The 23,935-nt window shown below is 41.9% G+C and overlaps 1 protein-coding gene across 1 annotated transcript; it reads right to left on the bottom strand.

Moving 5' to 3' along the window:
- Positions 1-1,880: 1,880 nt before the first annotated feature.
- rab11a (RAB11a, member RAS oncogene family) lies at positions 1,881-23,645 on the bottom strand. The gene is made up of 5 exons (XM_078427540.1): positions 23,415-23,645; positions 11,932-12,127; positions 11,123-11,316; positions 10,220-10,300; positions 1,881-2,570 (listed from the first exon to the last, which is right to left on the bottom strand). The coding sequence occupies exons 1-5, from the start codon at positions 23,452-23,454 to the stop codon at positions 2,431-2,433; spliced, it is 651 nt and encodes a 216-aa protein (XP_078283666.1). The 5' UTR covers positions 23,455-23,645; the 3' UTR covers positions 1,881-2,430.
- Positions 23,646-23,935: the final 290 nt, after the last annotated feature.

The raw sequence follows: 23,935 nt of genomic DNA, 5'->3' as shown, positions 1-23,935 counted from the left end.
TTACCACTAAACCTTTGTCCCTCAATTCTGAAGCTATGTCCCCTTGTTGGAATCTTCCCCACTCTGAAAGGGAAAAGCCTACCCACGTCAACTCTGTCCGTCCCTCTCAAAATTTTAAAAACCTCCATCAAGTCCCCCCTCAACCTTCTACGCTCCAAAGAATAAAGACCCAACCTATTCAACCTCTCTCTGTAGCCCAAGTGCTGAAACCCAGGCAACATTCTAGTAAATCTCCTCTGTACCCTCTCCATTTTGTCGACATCCTTCCTATAATTTGGCGACCAGAACTGCACACCATACTCCAGATTCGGCCTCACCAATGCCCTGTACAATTTCAACATTACATCCCAACTTCTATACTCGATGCTCTGATTTATAAAGGCAAGCATACCAAACGCCTTCTTCACCACCCTATTCACATGAGATTCCACCTTCAGGGAACAATGCACAGTTATTCCCAGATCCCTCTGTTCCACTGCATTCCTCAATTCCCTACCATTTACCCTGTACGTCCTATTTTGATTTGTCCTACCAAAATGCAGCACCTCACACTTATCAGCATTAAACTCCATCTGCCATCTTTCAGCCCACCCTTCCAAAAGGCCTTCAAGAGAGAGCTGGATAGAGCTCTTAAGGATAGCGGAGTGAGGGGGTATGGGGAGAAGGCAGGAACGGGGTACTGATTGATAGTGATCAGCCATGATCGCATTGAATGGCGGTGCTGGCTCGAAGGGCTGAATGGCCTACTCCTGCACCTATTGTCTATTGTCTATTGTCTATTGCCCAAGTCTCTCTGTAGACTTTGAAAATCTACCTCACTATCAACTACTCCACCTATCTTAGTATCATCTGCATATTTACTAATCCAATTTGCCACACCATCATCCAGATCATTAATGTAAATGACAAACAACAGTGGACCCAACACAGATCCTTGGGGCACTCCACTAGACACTGGCCTCCAACCTGACATACAATTGTCAACCGTTACCCTCTGGTATCTCCCATTCAGCCATTGTTGAATCCATCTGCAGTTATTTTCTTACACTGCATGGAATCAGGTACCTCGGTCCACCGAGTCCAAGCCAACTATGGATCACCTGCTCACGAGTTCTATGTTATCCTACTTTCTCATCCACACCCGACACCCCAGGGGTAATTTACAGAGACCAATTAATCTACAAACCCACATCTTGGGACGTGGAAGAAAAGCAAAATACCTGGAGGAAACCCATGCGGACACAGGGAGAACGGGCAAACTTCAAGGTCAGGATCGAACCACGTGGGGATATAAACAAAGTGAAGATTGCTAGGATTAGAGTGGAGGGGCAAACCTTTTACCCAGATGTCGGGTATGGAACTCACAGGCAAAAACTTTCACTGCATTTAAAACGTGCCTGATGAGCTCCTGAAGAGCTGCAACCCGTGGCTAAGCACCAAGATCGGGGCAGTAGAACTAATCCAATTAACTCAATTTTAGCTGGCATTCAAGTTTGCCATAAATTTTTACAACAGCTCCACAAGCTTCTGGAACTCCAGAAGAACAGAAACAAGTGTGTGAATTAGGCAAAAGCAGCTTTAGATGAATGGATTCTCTGTGATACAGACCTATTTAATCATTATCCTTCTGGAGACAGAATTGATATCACCAACTGTATCCTATACATAATGCCATACTATTTTCCCCAATATCTGGGACAATCTGGGTACTTGTGTTTAAAATCTAAATACACAATTGGTAGAGTATCTGTAGGGCATATGCTCAGCCAGAGACCAGGCTTGGTTCCAACACCAAGGAAATGTCATTTGGCTTCTACCATCTATTGCCCAGTCCTGCAAATGGTAGCATCACCTTGTGTTGAAATAAACAAAACAAATTCCCCAACATTTCATTTTAATTAAGATTTAAATGCACAGAATATATTTTAAACTGTTATAAACTGAAAATTTGGAAAACAATCATAGTACATGCATAAAATACACAGGAGTAATTTACAAAACAACAATTACATTTAATACCAAGAAACGTGACGGAAAGAAATGGAAGGATAAATTAGTGATTGAGTGAAAAAGAAATGCCTTCTGTGTGGTTAACACTTCATGAACATTCCTATTCTTAAACAGCACGTGAATCTTGTAAAGCACCTACGATAGTAAGGCTTGTGGGTGTTTTATTCAATTTGCCCTTTTGCTAACACCACTTAGAAAACCCATCACTTTACATGATAAACTTATTTTTACACTAGTGAATATTATAAAAATGTTCCAAAGCTGAAATTAATTTAATGCAATAATTTGCTTAGAAAGACAGTGCAACATGTTTAAGATAATTGTCACATTAATCAGCAAGTTTTGAATTACAAAAAACAAACTGCAAGCATGACATACATACAATATACCGAGGCCCAGGGAATGGTGAAGGAAGTTAGTTCAGATGTTTTGACAGCACTGCATCTTTGGTTTGTTTTCAGTAGTTGGAGGCATGTGAATGGGGACCACATTATTACTTGGTGACATGTCATTTTCACGCTTGTCCGATATTTGCTTTTGAGACACAATACGATAAATTTCTAAAGGGAAATTAAAGAATTAGTACAACAATCCTTTAACTGAAAAAAATCAAGCTGGCTCTAATTCAGGGATCATTTTTGTGGAAATCTGCTCATTTTACCAAATGTATGAATTTAGCATTGACAAGAATCTTGGTGACAGTATAGGACTGTCCCTAGAATAATGACGGAGTAAAGACCAGCCCTTTATTGTTATTTACTCACACCTCCCTTTGCCCAAGTTTGATGTCAACCAGAGATTGTCATGTCAGAAACAAAGCAAGCAAGCAATATGTCCAAACCTTGTTCCTAGAAGGTTACAATGTTTTCAGTACACGGGTAATCACAAGTCAACTATGAATACTGGCCATTGCTTTGCGTTGCTAAAATTAATCTGAAGTGGTCTCTGCCAGGTACAATTTAATCTGCCTTTAGCCAGTAAGCAGTTGAATGCTCCCCAGGAAAGACAGTTTGAATCATTTCAAATAACGCCTTGAAAAGTTAGGTTAAAACAGCCAAACCAAAAACCAGGTTTTTACATTAACTGAAAATAGAATCTTAATTGTTTTTCACTTTGTGAAAAATCAAAATTCATAAGATCAAACTCTAAATCTTTAAATAAAGAAAAAGTCACACAAACTAAGGATTTTCCACAATTCAATTAAAGGAAGTTGACTTTAAACCTTGTTTATTTTCTCATTTCCTGCCTCCTAGTTTACTAGTCAATGCTGTAGTTTTGATCACCCAGGGGTAACAAAGGAACATTGAACCACAATTCAATAGCAGAACCGAGACCAAGACTGGTCATGCCAGGAGCAAAAAGGTAGGTTTCGCCACACTCAGTCTGTTGTAGCGCAATGTCTCTACAGCCAATACAAATTCCAAAAGAATGCATTGGGCCATTGTCATTAAGTGCCAACAGGCATAAAGTGGGGGTAAATTCAAAACAAGCTATTCAGCCCTGAAGAGCATGCCTCTAATGACTCTTACCAATTACTACAGATGCACCATAAAAAGCATCCTATTTGCATGTATCACAACTTAGTTTGGAAATTGCTCTGCCCAACACCTCAAGCAATTGTAGAGCTGTTGAAGTAGCCCAGTCCAACTCACTAACCAGCTTTCCCCCTCCCCAGCCTCAGACTCCATCTGCACTACATACTGCCTCAGGAAAGCAGTCAACCTAACCAAGGATCACCCATACTTCAGTCGTTGCATCTTCTCCGCCATCCCGTCAGGCAGACGATACACCCCAAAGATGCTAGAGGAACAAGATGGACCACTCCATTGAAATCACCTATACTGAAGTGTGGTACACAACGGAGCCATTTTAGTATGCAAACCCTGCCGTTCGCTATGCCTCTTGCAGTGTAATCAGTGTTCTGGGAGAACAGTATGTGTGCTGATACAATTAAAATGCAGAATATATCTCATCTATCAACTCAGATTTGTTATTTTTCTTTTTAAATGTTTCTGCAAGTTTCTGCCTACTAAAATGGTGCCATGACATACTACAGTTTTTAGGGTTGAGTGGTCTATATTGCTCTGCTCTATTATCTTTGATACGCCTGAAAGCACATACAACCAGACTCAGGAACAGCTTTTTGTCTTCTGATTTTAGACTATTGAATGGACCTCTCATATGCCAAGGGTGTAGTCCCAATCTCGCAACCTATCACAGCCCTTTTATTTTTTGCTGTCTGCACTTTCTTTAACTAACACTATTCTGCATTCTGGTTATTTTTCTCTCTGCACTATCAGTTGTACTTGCATATGGCATGGCTGTATTCATGCAAGGTACGATTTGCCTGGATAGTATACAAATGCATTTTCACTGTGACATGTATACATGACAAAAATTTGTAGCTTGAACCTGTACACCAAACTCCCTCTATCTCACATTCTCTAGCACTTTAGTTTATGTCCCATCCTTATTAGTCCTCCAAATGAGTATCACAATTAAAGGTTTAACACAATCTGTTCTGCTTATGTTAGTAATTGATCAACACCATCCTGTATCATCCTACAACTATTCTCCTTATAAACAACAAGACCTGCAAACTTGCTAATCATATCCCTGAATATTCATATCCAGAATCCATCTCTCTCTCTGACTGAGATCATGAAGGTGAGCATCCCTTTTTGATTTTCCTCATTACTACAATCATGGACAATCGACATTGCATTGTCACCTCCTTTTTTGCATCCGCAGGCCACACCAGTAGATTCCAGACCTTGGAATGTTGCTTTGTTAGTCTGGCAGCCGAACAAAGTCTCTAGGCAGTAACAAGAACCCCAATTGATCCTAACTCAATGACTACTTCATATCCAGCAAAATGCTGCAACAAACATCTGGACCCCTCCTACCCCCATTACCAGCCAGCTCCCCATATGGTTAGAAGGAAACCTTTAATCCTGACACTTTTGCCACATCAATTTCAACACTAATGACAATTGAAATAAAGCCCACACCAAACACATCAAAACAAGCAAATCAATCCCAAGCTCCCTGATTATCACCAGGCTCAGAGATCATGGTTACAGACCACACCATCTTTTGCCAGTTAATGTAGTAACTCAGATTAGACAGTGGATCATTCTGCCCTCCACAGAAATTGGTGGATACAACTTTGGATGAATTCAATTTTCAAAAAAGCCTTTTAATTTTCACCTTAATTTATGAATTGCACTTCATCTGTATGCAAAATCAACAACAATGCTGAGTGATGACCTTGGATACAGCTCTACATTCCACAAGTGACGTTCTAGATATTAGATAACTGGAGAGCTGAATTCCATAACTTTAGTGTATGGAAATCAACAGTTGCCAGTCATAGAATACAATCACAAAAAGGTTAAAGGGATTTGTAAATTGCTTATTGTACAACAGGACCCAGTCATCGCTTGGGGTTTATTAGGAGATAGCTTCAAACTAAGTTTGTTCCGTTGTCATGCAGAGACTCGTGAAAATTCCAGAGAGGTTTGGGGCTCTGCATTCCTGCCACCCAATAACATAGCCAAACCCTTTCAGACAGAGAGCAGCTTGGAAAACAAGTCATCAGAATTTGATTGGGTTGGAATTTACTGATGGATCTTTCCCATCATTGGACCCAGTGCTGCACCCTCCGTTCCAACTTCCAGGAATGATGGGGCAAGGACAACAGAAATCTCAGGTAACTGAAGAGGCAAAAGTATCGAGTAAACTAGTGAGAGTATAGGATTGATAAAGAAATTAAAATAAGATATGAGCCAAGTTCAGAAAGAAATACTGCACGAAGGAAAAATAAAATATTTATAGTATTAAAAATGGAATTATCTATGAAGGATTTAATTGTTCATTTGCTGGCAAGAGCAGACTACTATTAAAAACATGGTTTTAGTGGAAATTTAACACAATTAATAACTCATGAATATCATAAAATCAAGGACGAACTAATAGTAGAACAGTGCAAACCTCTGTGACAGGGTGATTCATAATTCATAGGTCATCACTGCACTAACTTATGCCCCCGTAACTAAGGACCATTCCCACACCATTAGTTTTCCAGAAGTCCTGCCCATTGTATATAGATAAGAAAACTTAGAAAATAGAATCAGGAGCACTGGGCCATTTGGCCCTTAAACCTGTTCTGCCATTCAACATGATGGCTGAGCATATAAATTCATGCACTGGAACTCTTTTCCGACACCATCCCCACATTAAATTTAACAATCTAACCTCAACTGTCTGATAGAGAATTTCCCCTATCTACAGAGAATTCCTGACTAGGTGAAGACATTTCTCCCTCCTCCGCCTTAAACAACGTCCCACAACCTTGACCCATGACCCCGATTCCAAAATCCTCTAACAGGCACATCCACTCTGATTCCCATCGTGACTTTATAAGATTCAATGAGATCTTCTCTCATTCTTCTGATCTCCAGTGAAACACACCCAACCTTTCCAATCTCTCCTCAGAAACAAACACTGACATCCTAGGGGTCTGTCTGAAGAACCTTCACTGCACTCCTGCTACCAGAATATCCTTCCTCCAAATTGTGCACATTAGCAAGGTGTTCTCATCAAGCCCCCCCCCCCCCTTACAATTGCAGCAAAACACCCACGCTCCAGTACTCAAAACCTCAGTTTACACTTCAGACTTTTTCTGTAAGCTTACTCGTACACTCAATGTTTCCCCTTTTATTTAAAATCCCTTGACATACCTCTGCTTAGGTCTCAATTGTTTCCAGGCCTCAGGTTTGCCGCTTTCTTGGGTAACATATCTTATTGGATCCAATACTATCCCTAATTTACCTTGCAAGCCCAAGTTGAGCCATTCTTCCTGTTTAATTTGTCCCAGACTAGAATGAACAATCTTGTAGTTCTTCCATTCACCTTTTAAATATTTGCCATTGCTGATCCACTGTGAACTTCAACTAATGTTCCTCAACTAACCAACTCTCATCTCATACCTTGGAGATGGCCGCGGAGAAGCCCAGGCTGTGGCCCGGCCGGGGCCTCGTGGGTCATTACCCGGGTCGTCGGAACAGCTGACAGAGCCTGTGGCTGGGGCCCGGGTAAGCACCACTGTGGCCTCAGGAGAGGACTTGTCAGCGTTGTGGAGAGGTCAGTGCAACGGCTGATGATGGCGTGATCAACAGTCGATGAGCATGAGGGGGGAGGGGAAGACAATGGGGACCCTGCGTGGGGGTACCGCCGTGAGGGACAGTGTGAGGACAAAGGGGGACCCAGTGGGGGGGGAAGGGATGGACTCTATTTTAGAATCCTCAGCCCAGGGGATAAGCCTGCATTCATTTGTTCTTTCCGGTTAAGGTCCGTGCACATGGCAGCCAGCCAACAGTTGCTCGTTTTTTCCAATTTTCACTTTTAACTTAATTTAAATTTAAATTTTTCGCGTACCTTGTTGTGTATTTTGACTGTTGGCAGACCAATTTCGCTCCGGGGATGAATAAAGTTCTATTGTATCATATATCTGTGTAAATTTCTTTATTTAAATTTAGGACACTCGTCTCAATCCACCACACCCCTCTCCACCTCAATGAAGAATTCTACCATATAGCGGTCACACCATTTCAAGGGTCTCCTGCATCAAAACTGCTAATTAATCTGTTTGAATCACACAATTCCCAGTCCAGGATTGACTGTTCTGTGGTTGGTTCTTTGACATATTTGTGCAGAAAATCATCCCATGTATTCCACCTCCACACTATTGTTACTAATTTGGTTAGCCCAATTTGTGGGATGATTGAAGTCACCCATGATTACAGTTGTATCCTCAATGCATTGGTTCTGTTAGTGTCATCCCCAATATCCCACTACTATGGGGGGGGGGGGGGGGGGGGTTCTGTACACAGTCTATTTTTTGTCCCTTGGTAATTCTTAGCCCTACCCATATAGATTTCACATCATTGGAAGACAAAATGCTGGAGTAACTCAGCAGGACAGGCAGCTTCTCTGGAGAGATGGAAAGGGTGACGTTTCGGGTCGAGACCTTGCTTCAGACAGAGTCGGGGAGGGAGAGATACAGAGATAAGGAAGTGCAAGCTGTGTGTACGATAGATCAAAGGGGTGGATAAAGGAAAATGTGGAATGGATCATTGTTAGCTCGGAGAAGGTAACAACAAAACAAACAGAGATAAAATGTAATCAGGGACAGTCAGACTGGTTGGAGAACTGGGAATGGGGAGGCCTGGAGTGAGGGGGAAATCAAGGGTTACTTGAAGTTAGAGAAGTCAATATTCACAACACTGGGTGTAAGCTGCCCAAACTAAATAGGAGGTGCTGTTCCTCCAATTTGCACTGGGCCACATCATTGAAATCAATATCCTTCCTCACTTCTCTTTCTAAGCATAACACTATTCCACATCCTTTTCATACCCAAACTAATATCCATATTAATTTCTATTCTCAGTCCCCACAATCCCAATTATGCCCAAATATTAAGATGCATTTTTTTCCTTAGGAAAACTGCAACACCTCATTCTGACTGAACTACTATTAAAGTTTCCACAAAGGCAGGCTTGTAAAAAAAACAGCCTGTCCTTCCACATGCAATCACAATAACAAAATGGAAACTTGCAGAACTCGGACAAGAGACAAAACACGGCAGATGCTAGGATCCCGAGCAAAAGAAACACAGCAAGAGGAACTCAGCAGGTCATGTCACATCTGTGCAGGCAATGATCATCTCTTTGCCACCATAAATGCCATCTGACCCAATTAATTCCACCAGCAGCTTGTATTTTTTCTCCCAAACACAAATTCTGCACTTGCTAGACTCTGCATCTGTAATGGCAGCTCATTTGACAACCCCATCAAGATTTGTTCAGCACAGAAATAATTATGGAGGACCAGCAAGTTCATCACTTCCAAAATTCTGCCACAGTTCTGCCTTGCCGACACTGGTATTTGTTTAGCTAGATGAGAGGTTAAACCCTGGGTTAGTGGCTATTTCACCACTTGTACTGGGTTCTGAGCCAGACAATAAAATGAAGCTCTCCAAAGGCATCAAGATCTTTCTGCATGATACGAATCGAATCAAATATCAAGAATTCACCAGACGTCTGCTGCCCAAAGAGGACTAATGTGGAAGTCTGTAAGAGCTGTGATATTAAGGCAGAGGAAAGGATCTTTTTATTACCGAGAGATATTTCTTACTAGGGTGGGTGGTGCAAGCACTGGTTATCTAAACAATTCACATTCACCACCCAAAATACTGCACACAAAACAGTAAGGTTTCTTGCATGTTTCCCTCCCTATCTCAGTGGTTGATGGCAGTGGGAATTCTTGTTTTTCCTCGTTACAGCTGTAAATTACAGGAAGTTGTTCCAAGCTGCATGTCCTGATGTCTTTGAGTAACAGCACTCTGGACGTTCAGACAAGCCACAGAAGCCTCCCTCAGGAAGAAAAATGACCAAAAAATTCACCAGTCACCCAAACAATGAGAGGAAGCTTGTGTCAAATAAAAAAAACACAATTACCTTTATTTTGCACAATGTAACTGTAGGAGCCAGCTTCTCATCTATCAATTAGCTCCCAAGCTGCCACTTGCATAGACCGGGTGAGCGATAAGCTTATAACTCGAGCTATCAATACCCTCCTCGACATTTGAATAGTTCGTCTTCTTTATTTGAAGATGCAATAAATATATTGGCATATCTCTTGTCATCGACTGGTTATTGACTTGCTAGGTAAAATTCCATATCTTACCACGGTCTATGTGATCGATACGAATTGCCAGATATATCTTTGGCGGAAATCTGTATTAATCTTCTTGTAACTAAGATCTACAACCGATTACATCTTGGCTTTATGAATCTTTTGGCGGAGCCTTTGGCTGAACCTCTGTCAGCACCTCCCAGCTCACACACTCCGCCAGCACATACCCAACTGCCAGCACATACCCAACTGCCCACACTCTAGCTCCGCCCCTACATAAGCATTGCATTAACTCTATGTTGTCCAAACTACAGCAGGATACAATATAATAATACGCAAAAATAACTAATAAATGCAAAATGGCTCCTACACACCGGCCCCTAATTGTTATAAGTGTATAGCGCAACAATTACTAAAACAAAAAAAAAAGAGCCAAAGCACACATCTTGTTTATCAGGTCTGCATCTAGCATTAAGACAATCTTCATTTTAGTCCCAACGAATCAACATACCTGTGAGAATAGTCTGGAATGCGGTCTCTACATTTGTCGAGTCCAAAGCTGAAGTTTCGATAAATGACAGTCCATTTTTCTCTGGAATGAAAGCCATAACAATTTCAGCACGAAACAAATCCTTATTTTATTTTCAGTTTGTATGTCAGGTCTGGGCAAAGGGCAGATCAGTTGCTCCTCTTCAGTGACTAACAGAGGACGTCCAAAACACCACACAAATTCCATTGTGGCAGGACATCCCTCCTCCCACCCTCACGGTGACAGGCAACCAAGCACCAGCCAGCTCCCCATCCATCACTCAAATAGACCGCCTTCAACTGTAGCCTCTCACAGTGGGCCGTTTTAGCACAGCACATAATCTCCACTGCATTGCCATGCTCACCTGCTCCCCAAATTGGTACTTGTATCTTTTAGTAAATTTAATCTAGTTTGAACAATAAAATTATATAAAAACAACAGAATTTATATGGCTGAAGTCTTGCAAATTTGGTTAATTCCCCTCCACTCAGTACCTCCTGCCCTGGACACATTCCTGTGCACAAAGCACAGCTTTGGGAGTGGGTGAAAAACTCTAGGCTACCCAGAATCACAGGGAATGATTTGGCCCAAGTGAAGTTGCACTAGAGAACAGATTGCTCTGAATGTGGCAGTTCCATCCCTGGGGAAAATGGGTGGAAATCAAGATTTGTTTTGAAACCTTAAAATACTGAACGTATAATCTGCAGGAGACCTGTCCTGTCCCCAAGGCAAATGTTGCTCAGCCACAGAGCAAAGTCCCTCACAAGAAACCTATGTTCAGTCAAATCCTGCAAAGAGTTGGAGGAATCCACCCTTATCTACACATTAATTTGTGAAACCCATTATTAAATAGAAACGGCTCAAAAACTGGCCTGGATCACAAACCTGCAAAGGCCTTTGCCTCGTCTGTGGGCACAGCTCGGAGGTGACGCAGATCACTTTTGTTCCCCACCAGCATGATGACTATATTATTGTCCGCATGATCCCTCAGCTCCTTTAACCACCTCTCTACGTTCTCATACGTTAGGTGTTTGGCAATATCATAAACCAATAACGCACCTACAGCTCCACGATAATATCTATCACAAAACAAAATCACAAATTAGCTCAGTAACACTAAAGAGGCATTCACCTTTAAGTTAGACTGAAATGTTGGATGTTTGAACTAGAATAAAATGCTAGTTCACCAAACTAAAACAGAGTTTAATGGCTTAGGTGTTTACATTTGCTGTAGACTCCAAACTGACCTCATTTGCTATTGAGTAAAAGACTAAAACAGGGAACACTAAGCCAAACTGGCTGGTCTGACATTTGCAAACAGCAACACCCTGTTAACACCCAACCTGTCTCACACCCCACCCATATCTCATCGCAGCTTCCCTTTTCCACTATACAAACCAGAGCCAAAATATGTCAATTTCCTCATAGATGCTGCCTGCCCTGCTGAGTTACTCCAGCGCTTTGCTCAAGATTCCAGCACCTGCAATTCCTTGCGTCACCGCAACTCAAATATCCAGCTTGCCCTCTAGTTGTGCCTGAAAGTTCTCAGTTTGACAGCCTGCTTTCCCATGCCCATAAATACTTAACCCCGAACACTACTGCACCCACTTCATCTCTGTACCTGCATATGGGAGCAGTAAGAGGAAGAATTCCATACAAAGATAATTCCATGACCCAGTAAATGCCAAACTTACGCTGATGTGATAGCTCGATATCTCTCCTGACCAGCTGTGTCCCAGATTTGGGCTTTAATCGTCTTCCCATCCACCTGGATGCTTCTTGTTGCAAATTCCACTCCAATTGTGCTCTTGCTTTCAAGGTTAAACTCATTGCGTGTGAAGCGTGATAAGAGGTTGCTTTTCCCCACTCCCGAATCACCAATCAGGACAACTGCAGAATAGTGAAACAATAATTGATCAAATGCAATGCACTAATCCAAAGGCCTGTGACAGACGCAGTTAGAGGCCACACAGGAGAAAAATCATTCGCTGCCTCATACTCAAATCCGACAATCAACAACGGCAGCAAGTCCAGAGTTAACAGCCTTTAATTGGCTAACATGAGGAATTATCATCAACTGCCATCATCACACTGTCGAAAAGGGAGCATCTGAACTGTGCATATGTCCAGACAATGATTCCCAGCTCCTCCAAGGAATGCAATGTTTTGTGCGGGAGACAGCAGGAGTCAGCAAACCCAAACAAGAAATAGGAGGCCCTGGGCTACAACCCTACACCGACATTCACCAAGATTATAACTGATCTATTACCGTGGCAATATTTATTAGCACCACCCCCACATCCCAAAATCCTCAACAATTGGAAGTCAATGAAGACTTCAGGTTTCCCAAAGAAATCCCCACATAACATCGCACTGTGTTGTAAAAGCATCGATACTGGAGAATCCTCTGGTCCTAAAACACATATTTCTCTTCCATACGATCAGTAATTCCCTCACAAATATCTCCAAATCTGCCCAGGAGATTACTGGACCTTTATGCACAGCTTTCTTTGAGTTCAGAGGCAGGCATTGTGGCATCATTGAGGCCAATAAGATCAACTGACTACAACGTGCACTGGGTGTTTTTAAACTCAGGATAGGTACTGAGAATAGTATCAGGACAGTACAATTACTTGTGGAGCAGGAACAGAGACAGCTTATTGTCAGTCTAGAAATTCCAAAACCAGATTTGTAACTGCACAGGTAGCCAACTTCTTGCCAACCGATACAATTAGCTGCCCATGTATTCAGTGTTACAATCTGCTCAGACCCAATTTATCACAAATCAAGAACTCGTATTTTAAAAATGCCTTCAACAATCTCAGATGTTTTGCTCCTGGAGGAAACATCTGGTTAGGATAGTGGAATACCACAGCTTGCACAGCAAGAGCCCAACCAAATGTAATAACCAATTGCTTTCGTTATTGGTTAAGAGATAATCCCAAATAATTACTTTTTAACCTGCCATTGTTTGCATGGATACCACCAGTCAGTCCTCTTCTCATTGACTTTGCCCCAGAGGGAGTGCCTAATCTCTTCTTCTCCCTCCTTGCTGACTGCTCCCTTTAATTTCCTTCCAATGACAACCTCAAAACTCCACATCTCCAACTCCACCGGAACCACCTCTGCCCCAAAAATGCTTACACCCATCTCCACTGATATCACTTATTAGCAGTACCTATTAACAATAAAGAGTTTGTTTTGACTATAATATTCCATGCTGCATCAGTGGAATCAGCATATAAAGCCCATTTTACATCTCGTTCCTTAACTTCAGTCCTTTATGGATAATAAAGGTTTCTAAGATAAACATGATTTCACCACAAGCAGTGGTAACTTGTCAAGCAGGGAATCGTATTAAACAATGGGCAGCAGAGCAGGAAAAACTAGTCGGCAAAGTCTAACCTCGCGCAGTTCCTTTAATGCATGACCTCATCATTACAAACTTGCCATTGTGCAAGCAGAAGTTGCGAGCAAGCAGAAAATGGAAAACTCCAGGCAGACCCCAGATTACACTGCCAACTCGGATCTTTATACGCAACTACCAACTTTATCACATTGTTAAAGCAAATATCTTCATTACTCATAACACTCAGCTGGACCCCAATTACAGACTTCAAATTCAGGAGCAAAGACAGTGGCTCGGTCCTGCCTTAAGAAACTTGGATTACACTTCACGTTGCACTCTAATTTCAGCTTTATTTTGACCTTGTACAAAATTAAGGCAATGTTACAATGCAGCCCCACCCTACAAAGATACTTTAAATTGCAACCCTTAAAGATACTATGACATAATCTACAGAAGATACTCCCACTTTCAACTCACTGCTGCGTTGTAGGATGACAAACAAAGCAACCAAGCACACACGTTCACTTATGAAATCCTGGGTGTGGAGGGGAGGGAGCAGGACAAAATTACACTTATACATTGCCTTTAACACAACAAATATTCGCACACAAGGGTTTAAAATACCAAGCCATTTAGGAAATGACAGATAATGAGTCAGCAACCCGAGCTCAGCGATGAGCACGATGGGTGAGATTTCTCTGGACCAGGCCAGGTTCCTGCATGTTCCGTGTGCCTGCTCACCAGATGGACTGGGGGAGGGAGAGGAGCAAGTAAGTAGCCTTATGAAGAAGTGGCTGGATAGACAAACTGCAAAAAGAAAAGGCAGGATGTGATACTTTGGGTGTCCCTTTCATGAGAACAGCCTTACAGCTCTCACCTCCTGCATTTTGAACAGATTTCATCCATTTACACAAGTGACATAGATAATACCTAAACAATCTTCAGTATTGACATGAGTCCCAGCAACCCAAGAAACCCATCATCCAAATTTATTTAAGTGACACAGTTCGGGTAGGGTGAGGATATTAAACTCAGAATGCGATGAGACATCAGCACAGGCCCAAGATAGAGAGTTGCTTGCTGATTTCTGGTTAGCATCCAATTAGCAGAATTGCAAAACCCAACAAAAGAGATATTCCAAGTACCTTTCACAACCTCAGAACAACTCAAAGCTATTTACTGGCAATGAGTTAACTGAAGTGTCATAACATTTGCATGTGGCAAGATCTCACACACAGAACACGGAAATATGTTGTAGATGACAGCAGACATTCAAATGTGTAATCATTGAGAAAGTTCCCATCCTTTTCAGTTCCACCTGGAGCAGCAGGTGGACCCCTAGTTTAATGTTTCATTTGAAAGACCACACAACGTTCACATTGGATGTCCACTCAAGCTTTCAGAGTGGGTCAATCCACCTCGACTCAGGGAAAACTGTTATAACTGAACTGTGATTATAACTAACAAAAATTAATCTGCTTTTGTTGGAAAGCATTTGTTTATTCAGCACAGTTCTGCTATTGATAAGCTTCCTTTGGAAAAAAATGCTTGCATTTCTACAAACCTTTCACCATCTCAGGAAGTCTCGAAGCACTTTGCTTCTATTGTAAAGTAGGAAATGCAGCCGCCAATTTGCAGAGCAAAGACTTACAAATAACATTAAGATAACTAATTAGTTCATTACTTTTAATGATGCTGGGATAAACATTCCCAGGAATTTCAGAGAACTCCTACAACCAGCTAAGTAGCAGAAGGGGCCTGAGTTTTAACATCTATAAATATTAAAACTCGGAGGGGAGAGGAGAGGGTGCTGCACCAATGCAAGAGAGGTTTTGGTCCAACGGGTCACTTGGTCTAGTTTTTACTAAAAAGTTAAGTAAAAACTTTGAGACGTCTTCCTTTCTCCGTACTGATAGCCTCTCCCCTCTACCAGTTAACAGGGCTCTCCACTATCTCATGCTTCCTGCACTGCTGCTCCTACTGCTTTCCTCTCGCCCAGAATAACAAATGTTCCCCTTGTGCTCACCTTACACATTCTTCAGATCATCTGCCATAATTTTTGCCATCTTCAACAGGATTCCACACATACTTCCATCTAATATTCTGAAGTGACTATTCTATTGACTCTCTGCTCCATTCTTCCATCTCTACCAATCAGATCCTATCCCCTGGCACTTTCCCACACAACGTCAGGAGCTGTATCACTTATCCCACCCTCTTACCTTCCACCATCCAAGCAGGCAAGCAGTCCTTTAGCTGAAGTAGCAATTCACTCACACTTTGTTTTGTGTACTACATTCAGTGCTCACAATATTGTCTCCTTTACACTGTGGAAATTGGGTAACCATTTCTCAAAACATCTCCATCCAGCCAACAAGTTGACCTCAAGGTTTAGATACATGGCATTTAACCTCAACATCCTATTCCCACTCTGACCTCAGCCTTTGGCCTCCCACACTTGTCCAAGGGTGCACAGGGTAAGCTTGAGCAACATCTCGTGCTCCATCCGGGCACAATGCAGACCTCCACTCACTGAAGTTAACATGTTCACAGTTCTTTCCCCATCTTTACACAGAAGTTACAGGATATTTACATTTCAGTTTGTTTCTTTGTCCCCAACTGCTGGTTTATTAAGTAATTGTTACCATAACAACTTTGGTGTGCATCCCAGATACTTCCTTTTATTTGCCACATCCTTCTTCCCCTGGAATTTAAATCGCTTGTTTTGTCGTTTTCTCAGTTCTTTACATTCTGGCCTTCCATCACAGTGAGGAGGGGACTGGAGGAGACTCACTGTGATGGATGTTTCTTTTTGGGGGGTTTTGTGTTGGTTGGGGTTGTGTAATTTGCTTATTTTATTGCTCTTATTGTTGGACTGTGGGTGACGAAATTTCGTCCAAAAAACTTGTTTTTTGGATGACAAATAAAGATATCTTGAATCTATCTTGAACACACTCTGCCCCTACCGTTCTCCCACAAACCTCCCCCCACAACAGATGCTGTTCGACTCGAATGCTTTGGCATTTTCTGCTTTTGTTTCAGATTCCCAGCATTTGTTCAAACTCTACATAATTAGAATTGTAACAGTGTGAGCAGAGATAAGGAAATAGATTTCACCTGGGTGAGGGTGTGGTAAAGAGATCACATAAGATTTTACTCCTAGCTAGATGATGCTGGATGTGCTGGGAGAGAAATTGCTCGTGGAAACATGGCGAGTGACTGTTGCACCATTGCTGGGGATTCAGTGTAGGTGGCTGGTGATTAGCATGGCCCCAGTTTGGTTCAAGCTCAGTCCCTCTGACAGTACTGTACAGTATTCCTTAGTACAGTGGAATGTTGGCATTGGAAACATTACAGAATATTAAGGCACATCATCCCCACAGTGAGATAATAAAATTAGTGATTGGCTTTAGTTTCTCCGAGGCATGATTTCTTGTTACAATTAAATTATGCTTCAATAGTTATGGACAATTGGTGACCTGTTTAATGAACAAACACAGTGTAATATATTCAATCCGTCAACCCAGAATCTTCAACAAAAAATGACAGGTTGCTGGGAGGTGGACATTTTGGGAAGGAAAGGTGTACTCTGGTAACATTTGATCAGCATTTCTGCCTAAATGACAAACCTTTCCTTTCTGCATCTGGTTGGATCCAGGCAGGACTGCTGTGAGAACGATTATATCAGTCCTTTCAGAACCCAACCAAGGCTGACTAGAGTTTAAATTTCAGATGAAAGCCTGGATTTTTGATTAACAATTTGAAAGTATGCAGCCAGTAGCAGGATGAGAGTTTAGGCATGTCCAGATCTCAAATGGTGGAGGAAACATCGCAGCTGCTGATAAGCTGGGTGTTTCTGGAAAGAATGACTTGTGTATAATCAAAGCTGGAGCAGAAGGTCGAGAGGTGATCATGCATTAAACTGTATGCCAATACAGATAGGGATTGTTTGAATAGCTGATATTTAAATTGACTTTCCAGAGAATTTTTAATCCGCACACAATGAAGACGCAGAATAGGCGGATAGTTGCCATGAGCAACAATTATCTGGAACTAAATTCATTCAAGTCTTTAAAATAATAAATTAGGAAAAGTTCTATGATCTACTGGAGAGCTAGACTGGTTTAATTGAGGGCCAAACTGAAGCTTTTGCTGTTTCAGTTTGAATCTCAAACCACTCAACCTTATTTCCTCTTTAAATTGACTTCAGATATTGTTGTTACCCAATACCATTCCACAAACATTACAAATGAAACATTCTATTATTTAACTCTGATGACAACCAAAATACATTACAGTAGCAACATACTGCAGATTTGAACTTAGAAAAAAAGAACTACTTGGATCAGACAGCATCCACAGAGAGTGAAATGGTAAACATTGCAGGTAGATGACTTTTCACATTTACTTTAATGAAAGGCTCAATCTAAAATGTCCACTCTCACGTGCTTCCTAAACTGTAAAGTACACGTAGTTATCTGGTTTTATAACAATGGTTTCATATTTATACCCGTATGTTGCATATTCTTTTGAAAGAGATTATGTCCATTTTATGTTGAGGTAAACAGTCAAGGCAACAAAAAAAAAATTTAAATCAGGAAAACATAATTTTGTGGAGGTCATTGTTGGTCAGCTTCAAACATTGGATGAAGCCATTTGCTGGGTCACAAAAGCCTAGGAAGTGTCCTCTGTGCCATCACATTAACAGCCTTAGTCTGGGCAAGTGCAGCTGGTTTCATTCCCAGAAAGGTTTAGGTAATGCTGGGCACGAGCTGCATCTCAATAAAGAATCAACAATTTCATTTTCCCAATTAAACACATTTACATTTTTATGACAAGCAGATTCACTTATAGTTCATTCAGATATATTTTGTTGGAAATTCCAACTATCCAACAGCAGTAAAAAAAACTCCAATGGCTATTTATATTATCACAACGTCAGCAATGTTCTGCACCAAAGATTCTGGAATACCTGATCAATTCAGTGTTGCAAGCAAAAGCTGTAGCAACTGGCTCAGTGGCAAGATGGCGAAAAAGCACAAATCACTTTTTTTGTTGATTCAGACATCAGTATGAAATCCAACATTAGGTCATGGAAGCATAATATTGTCTGCTGCTTTTTTCACAGAAGCCTACTTCTTAGATGGAAATGCACAGGTAAATCCAAGTATTAGAAAGGGATTTAATTTCAGACCACACACGCAAACACTGCACCATTGCGCCGAGTGTGATAGCAAATGACTGTCAGCTAGAATTTGTTCGATTAGACACAATATCACCATATCCCAGTGGAGAAGCTAGGCATAAGATTGGATATAGTTTAACTGCTAAGGGAAAGTCAGGTAAGTGAACCAAACAAGGATATACATTAGCCAGTAAAATGTAGAAACAAGGAGCTGCAGATGCTGGTTTACAAAAAGGTGTTGGAGTAATTCAGCAGGTCAGGCAGCATCTCTGCAGAACATGGATAGTGACATTTTGGGTTGAGATCCTTCTTCACAGTCCATGAGCCTGGACGTTATGAGCTCTAGATTCTGGGTAGCACTGGTTGCCCCTTAACTGTATTGACGCACAAATGGATCTTAGGATACAAGTCCATAGTTCAAAGAAAGTGGCAACACAAGGAGATAGATGGTAAAGGAAGTATACGGTTTGCCTTCATCAGTCAGGGTACAGTGTACCAAATCCAGTAATCAAAAATTAGTATACGGTATACAAAGTAATGTTGCAACTCCAAAAAACTTTGGTTAAAAAAATTTAAGCCATATTTTAGTATTTTGTGTAGCTTTCCTCAGTACTTTACGGGATGTGGCAGCTTTGGAGAGGGTGCAGAATATGTTTACCAGGATGTTAACTCGGTTAGAGTATATCAGTGTGGGCTTATTATTGTCAAGCATACTGAGATACGGTAATAAAAAACCTTTATTTTGAGCTATTGAAGCAAATATGCCACAACATCACGCAGTGTCTAAAGAGAAAATAAACAGAGCAGGATACTATATTAGCAAGAACATTAAACACAACAATCCAAGTTTAGCTAGAGTAGAAACAGAGGCAACCCAACAGATGTATACTGTATAGAATTCTGAGGGGCATTGATAGGGCAGGGAGAGTCTTTCTCAGGGTTAAAATTTAATCTTTCTCAGGGTAGAAATATCAAATATTAAAGGGCATAGCTTTGAGGCAATATGTTGAAATTTAATGAAGATTACAAGGCAATATTTTTTTAAACAGAGCGAAAGGTGCCTGGAACGCTCAGCTGACTGAAATGGTGAAATCAAAGATGATAATGTTTAAGAAGCTTAAGACGAACACATGAACAGGCAGATGTGTAGTTTAAATTGGCCTTACAGTCAACATGGACATAGAGGGCCGAGAAGGACTATTCCTCTGTTTTATATACTGCACTTCTCCATGACGAGCTCACAAAAGACAAACAACCTCCATCTTTTATTGAGAAATTGCAAAACAGTATTTAGAAAGAGCGTGTCAATTGGTCAGATCATACAATCACCAAACTCTATAGCCTATTGCATAAAAAGGAATGTTGAATTTGCTAAAGTGACAATGCAACCCAAGCCCATGACCAGATTATGAAAGACAGCTGATTTTCAATGGACATAGATTAATATTAAACAATCAAAATAAGACCACAAAGATTCAACAAATTTGGTACAACACAAGACCTCCAAATACAGTGTACTCAAGAACATACCCGATCGCATTTTTGCCCAGTTCTTGAAGCCATGCACCAGTTCAGGTTAACTTGATCAAATTTTGTCCAATTATAGACATGGTTGGAATATGCAAGTTTAAAATAACAAAAAGAATGAAGCAACAGGAACTGTGCTTTTAGTAAAGCAGCTGTTGGTTGCATTAAAAATTAAACAACTGCTTACTTCATCACATTTCTCCTGCTCAACAGCAGTTACAGTAAACCTAACAACAGGCAAACATTTTGCTTCAGTTGTATAGAAGGATGTGGCCATTCAGCTCTTGGAGTCCGCTTTGTCATTCATCAAGATCATGGCTGATCATTTACTTCAGTACGAAGGTATTTATTTCACAAAATGCTGGAGTAACTCAGCAGGTCAGGCAGCATCTCAGGAGAGAAGGAATGGGTGACGTTTCCTGCGCCATCCCCATATCCTTTAATTCCATACATTTCAAAATATAACAACCTGCCCTGAATATACTTTTCACCTGTGCCCCCACATCCTCCTTGGGCAGGGGGTTCCGAAGACTCTTGGTGAAGAGGTTCCCGTTATCTCTCAAATGATTGACCTGTTATTTAAAAACTGACCAGTGATTCTAAAAACAATCAATTCCACATCACCCTGTCAAGTACCTTCAGAATTTTAAATATTGCAATGAGATCGCCCATTATTCTTCCAAAAGCTTGAGAGTCGAGATCCCAGTATGCTTAATCCCGCTTCAAACTCTCCAGTCTTAGAGACTCATTCTGATGCACTGCACTCCCTCTATCACAAATACAAAGCAAAGTTGGGGTAGGATGTATAATAAATGGTAGGGCGCTAAAGGCGTTAATGAACGGAGAGATTTATGGGTCCAAGCCCATAGTTTCTTGTAAAGGACCAAAACAGGTGGACATAGGGGGTAAAGGCAGCATATGGCTTGCTGTACTTGGACTGTCGTGCGTAGTTCTAGTCACCACACAATAGAATATGATTGCTCTGGAGAGAGTAAAGGGGAGATTTACCAGGATCTTACACAGATGAGAAGCCTTCGGCTATAGGGAGAGATTGGGTAGGCTGGGTGCATAGGAAAGAACTGCAGATACTGCTTTAAATCAAAGATAGACACAAAATGCTGGAGTAATTCAGCGGGACAGGCAGCATCTCTGGAAAGAAGGAATGGGTGACATTTCAGTCAAGACCCTTCTTCAGACTGATGTCAGGGGAGTAGGCAGTAGAAAATGTAGTCAGAGACAGTAAGACTGGAAGGAGAATTGGGAAGGGGATGGAGAGAGAGGGAAAGCAAGGGCTACTTGAAGTTAGAGAAATCAATGTTCAGACCATTAGGCTGCAAGCTACCCAAGCAAAATATAAGGTGCTGTTCCTCCAATTTGTGCTGGGCCTCACTCTGACAATCGAGGCCCAGGACAGAAAGGTCAGTGTGGGAATGGGAGGGGGAGTTAAAGTGTTGAGCACCTGGGAGATCAGGTAGATGTAGGTGGACTGAGCGGAGGTGTTCAGCGAAACGATCGCCGAGCCTGCACTTGGTCTTGGATAGGCTGGGTCGGTTTTCCCTGGAGCGAAGAAGGTCGAGGTGACCTGATAGAAGTATGAAGGGTTTAAATAGGAAACATACTCAAAATCATTTGACATTGCAGGGTAACCGATACAATAGATCATTAGTTTAAAGTAGGAGCTTTAGAGAGGCATGTTTTTAAAAAAAATACAGAGAGTGATTCATATCTGGAGTTCACCGCCAGAGGAGGTGGTGCAATCAGATACAATTACTTTAAGAGACTTTTACGTGAGGGATAAAAGTATCTGATCCTTGTGTAGACAAATGGGATTCATGCACATGTTCAGAAAGGTAATTGAGCACATGGTGAGCAGTAGGGCCTCTTTCTGCAATGTACTATTCTGACTCTACATCAATCCATGGGTAGGAAAACCAGACCTGTACCCTTATTCCAGATAGCATCACCAGGCTCTCTATAATGGAAGCCAAACATCTCCACGTTTACATTAAAATCATCCTGTGAAACAAAAGCAGATTATCATTGCCTTCTTAACTGCTTATATCATATCATATATATACAGCCGGAAACAGGCCTTTTCGGCCCACCAAGTCCGTGCCGCCCAGCGATCCCCGTACATTAACACTATCCTACACCCACTAGGGACAATTTTTACATTTACCCAGCCAATTAACCTACATACCTGTACGTCTTGTTGTATCTGTAGTGATTCATGGGGAAAGGCTCTGGCTCGCCGAACACAGACAACTGCCAATCCTTCCAATTTAAAAAAACCCGACTACTTTATCTACCACAGTGGATGACTTCATTTTTTTCTAGTCTACATTCCATCTGGCATGTCCTGGCCCATTTCCTTAATTTGTCTGATCCACAAAGCGTCTCCACATTCTCTTTGCAGTCTACTGCCACCTAGTTTTGTTCTAGGGCAAGCACGAATATTATTCTTGATCTCCTTATCAAAGTCATTGACAAGGATTGTGAACTGGCGTCCCAGCGCCAATCTCTGAGGCATCCAACGCCAAAACAACCCATTTCCTGCTGTCTTCCCACAGAAGAGTTTTTCAAATTTCACTTCAGTATATTATGCGAATACTATGTGCTTCAAATGTGTTTAATAATTTTTATGTTACACCACAAAGTAGACATGTTATTGGTCTGGGCCTAATCAGATGATCAAATTCCTAAACTACCAAATAGCTTTTTTTAATACAGGGACTAATTTTAACACAGGATAATACTTCGAGTTTGTATCTCACGAAGTAAAGCCCAAGGTCCGCTGTGAAAACGGACATGTGATTATAAAAGAATCTCGTCGGGTCAGAAACCTTAGCGCAGCGAGGGAAAAAACAATTTATCGAATAAACCTGGTCCTGGTTCAACGCAGGCTGAGACTCCAAGCCAAGGACAGTGCCACCCTTAATCACAAGTAACACAGCAAATGGAGAAGGGAGAGAGAAAAAGCCAGAGCCAGGGCGGGTCAGCAGCCCATCCACGGCGCGAGGCGCCCGCGTCGCAGAAACCGCCCACCGCAGCGGGTCACTTGCCTCTCCCCGGGACTGAGGGGCCAACCGCCGCGGAAAGAGGTGAAGGACACTCACCTTTGAACAGGTAATCATACTCGTCGTCTCGCGTCCCCATTCCTGTCGGTCGAGGAATTTAAAATAAAATTAAAGGAAAAGTTGGAGATAGCGACCAAACGCCAGTCCAGTAGAACACTGACTCTGCACTTCCTCTTCCGGGCCAAAGTTCATTAAAAAGCTTCTGATACAGTCCTGCAATTATTTTAAGCGAGTCCTTTTTCATTCACGTGGGAATATTACCAAATCCCTTTAGACTCTGTCACTGGTGGGGGATAGCAAGTTTAATAGATCAACTTTGGAATTTGGGCGATATTCTTACGTCATTGCCAGAGAGGGAGGGACTCCAGTGATGGAGGCGCGAGTTGCGATTGGACAGACTCGCTGCCAATCATCCATCCACCATGGAGGGTGCAGGCGGCCTCTGGCGCCCCCAGGGGCGGTGCATGACCCCGCCCTTCGTCGTCCATTGGAGAACCCGCCCCGCTAGAGGCTCCTCCCCCGCGTGAGCCCCGCCCCTCAGTCCAGAGGCCCCGCCCCTC

The sequence above is a fragment of the Rhinoraja longicauda genome, chromosome 33, assembly GCF_053455715.1.
Source record: "Rhinoraja longicauda isolate Sanriku21f chromosome 33, sRhiLon1.1, whole genome shotgun sequence".
NCBI classification, from domain to species: Eukaryota; Metazoa; Chordata; class Chondrichthyes; order Rajiformes; family Arhynchobatidae; genus Rhinoraja; species Rhinoraja longicauda.
This window is presented reverse-complemented; position numbering and strand designations above follow the sequence as displayed.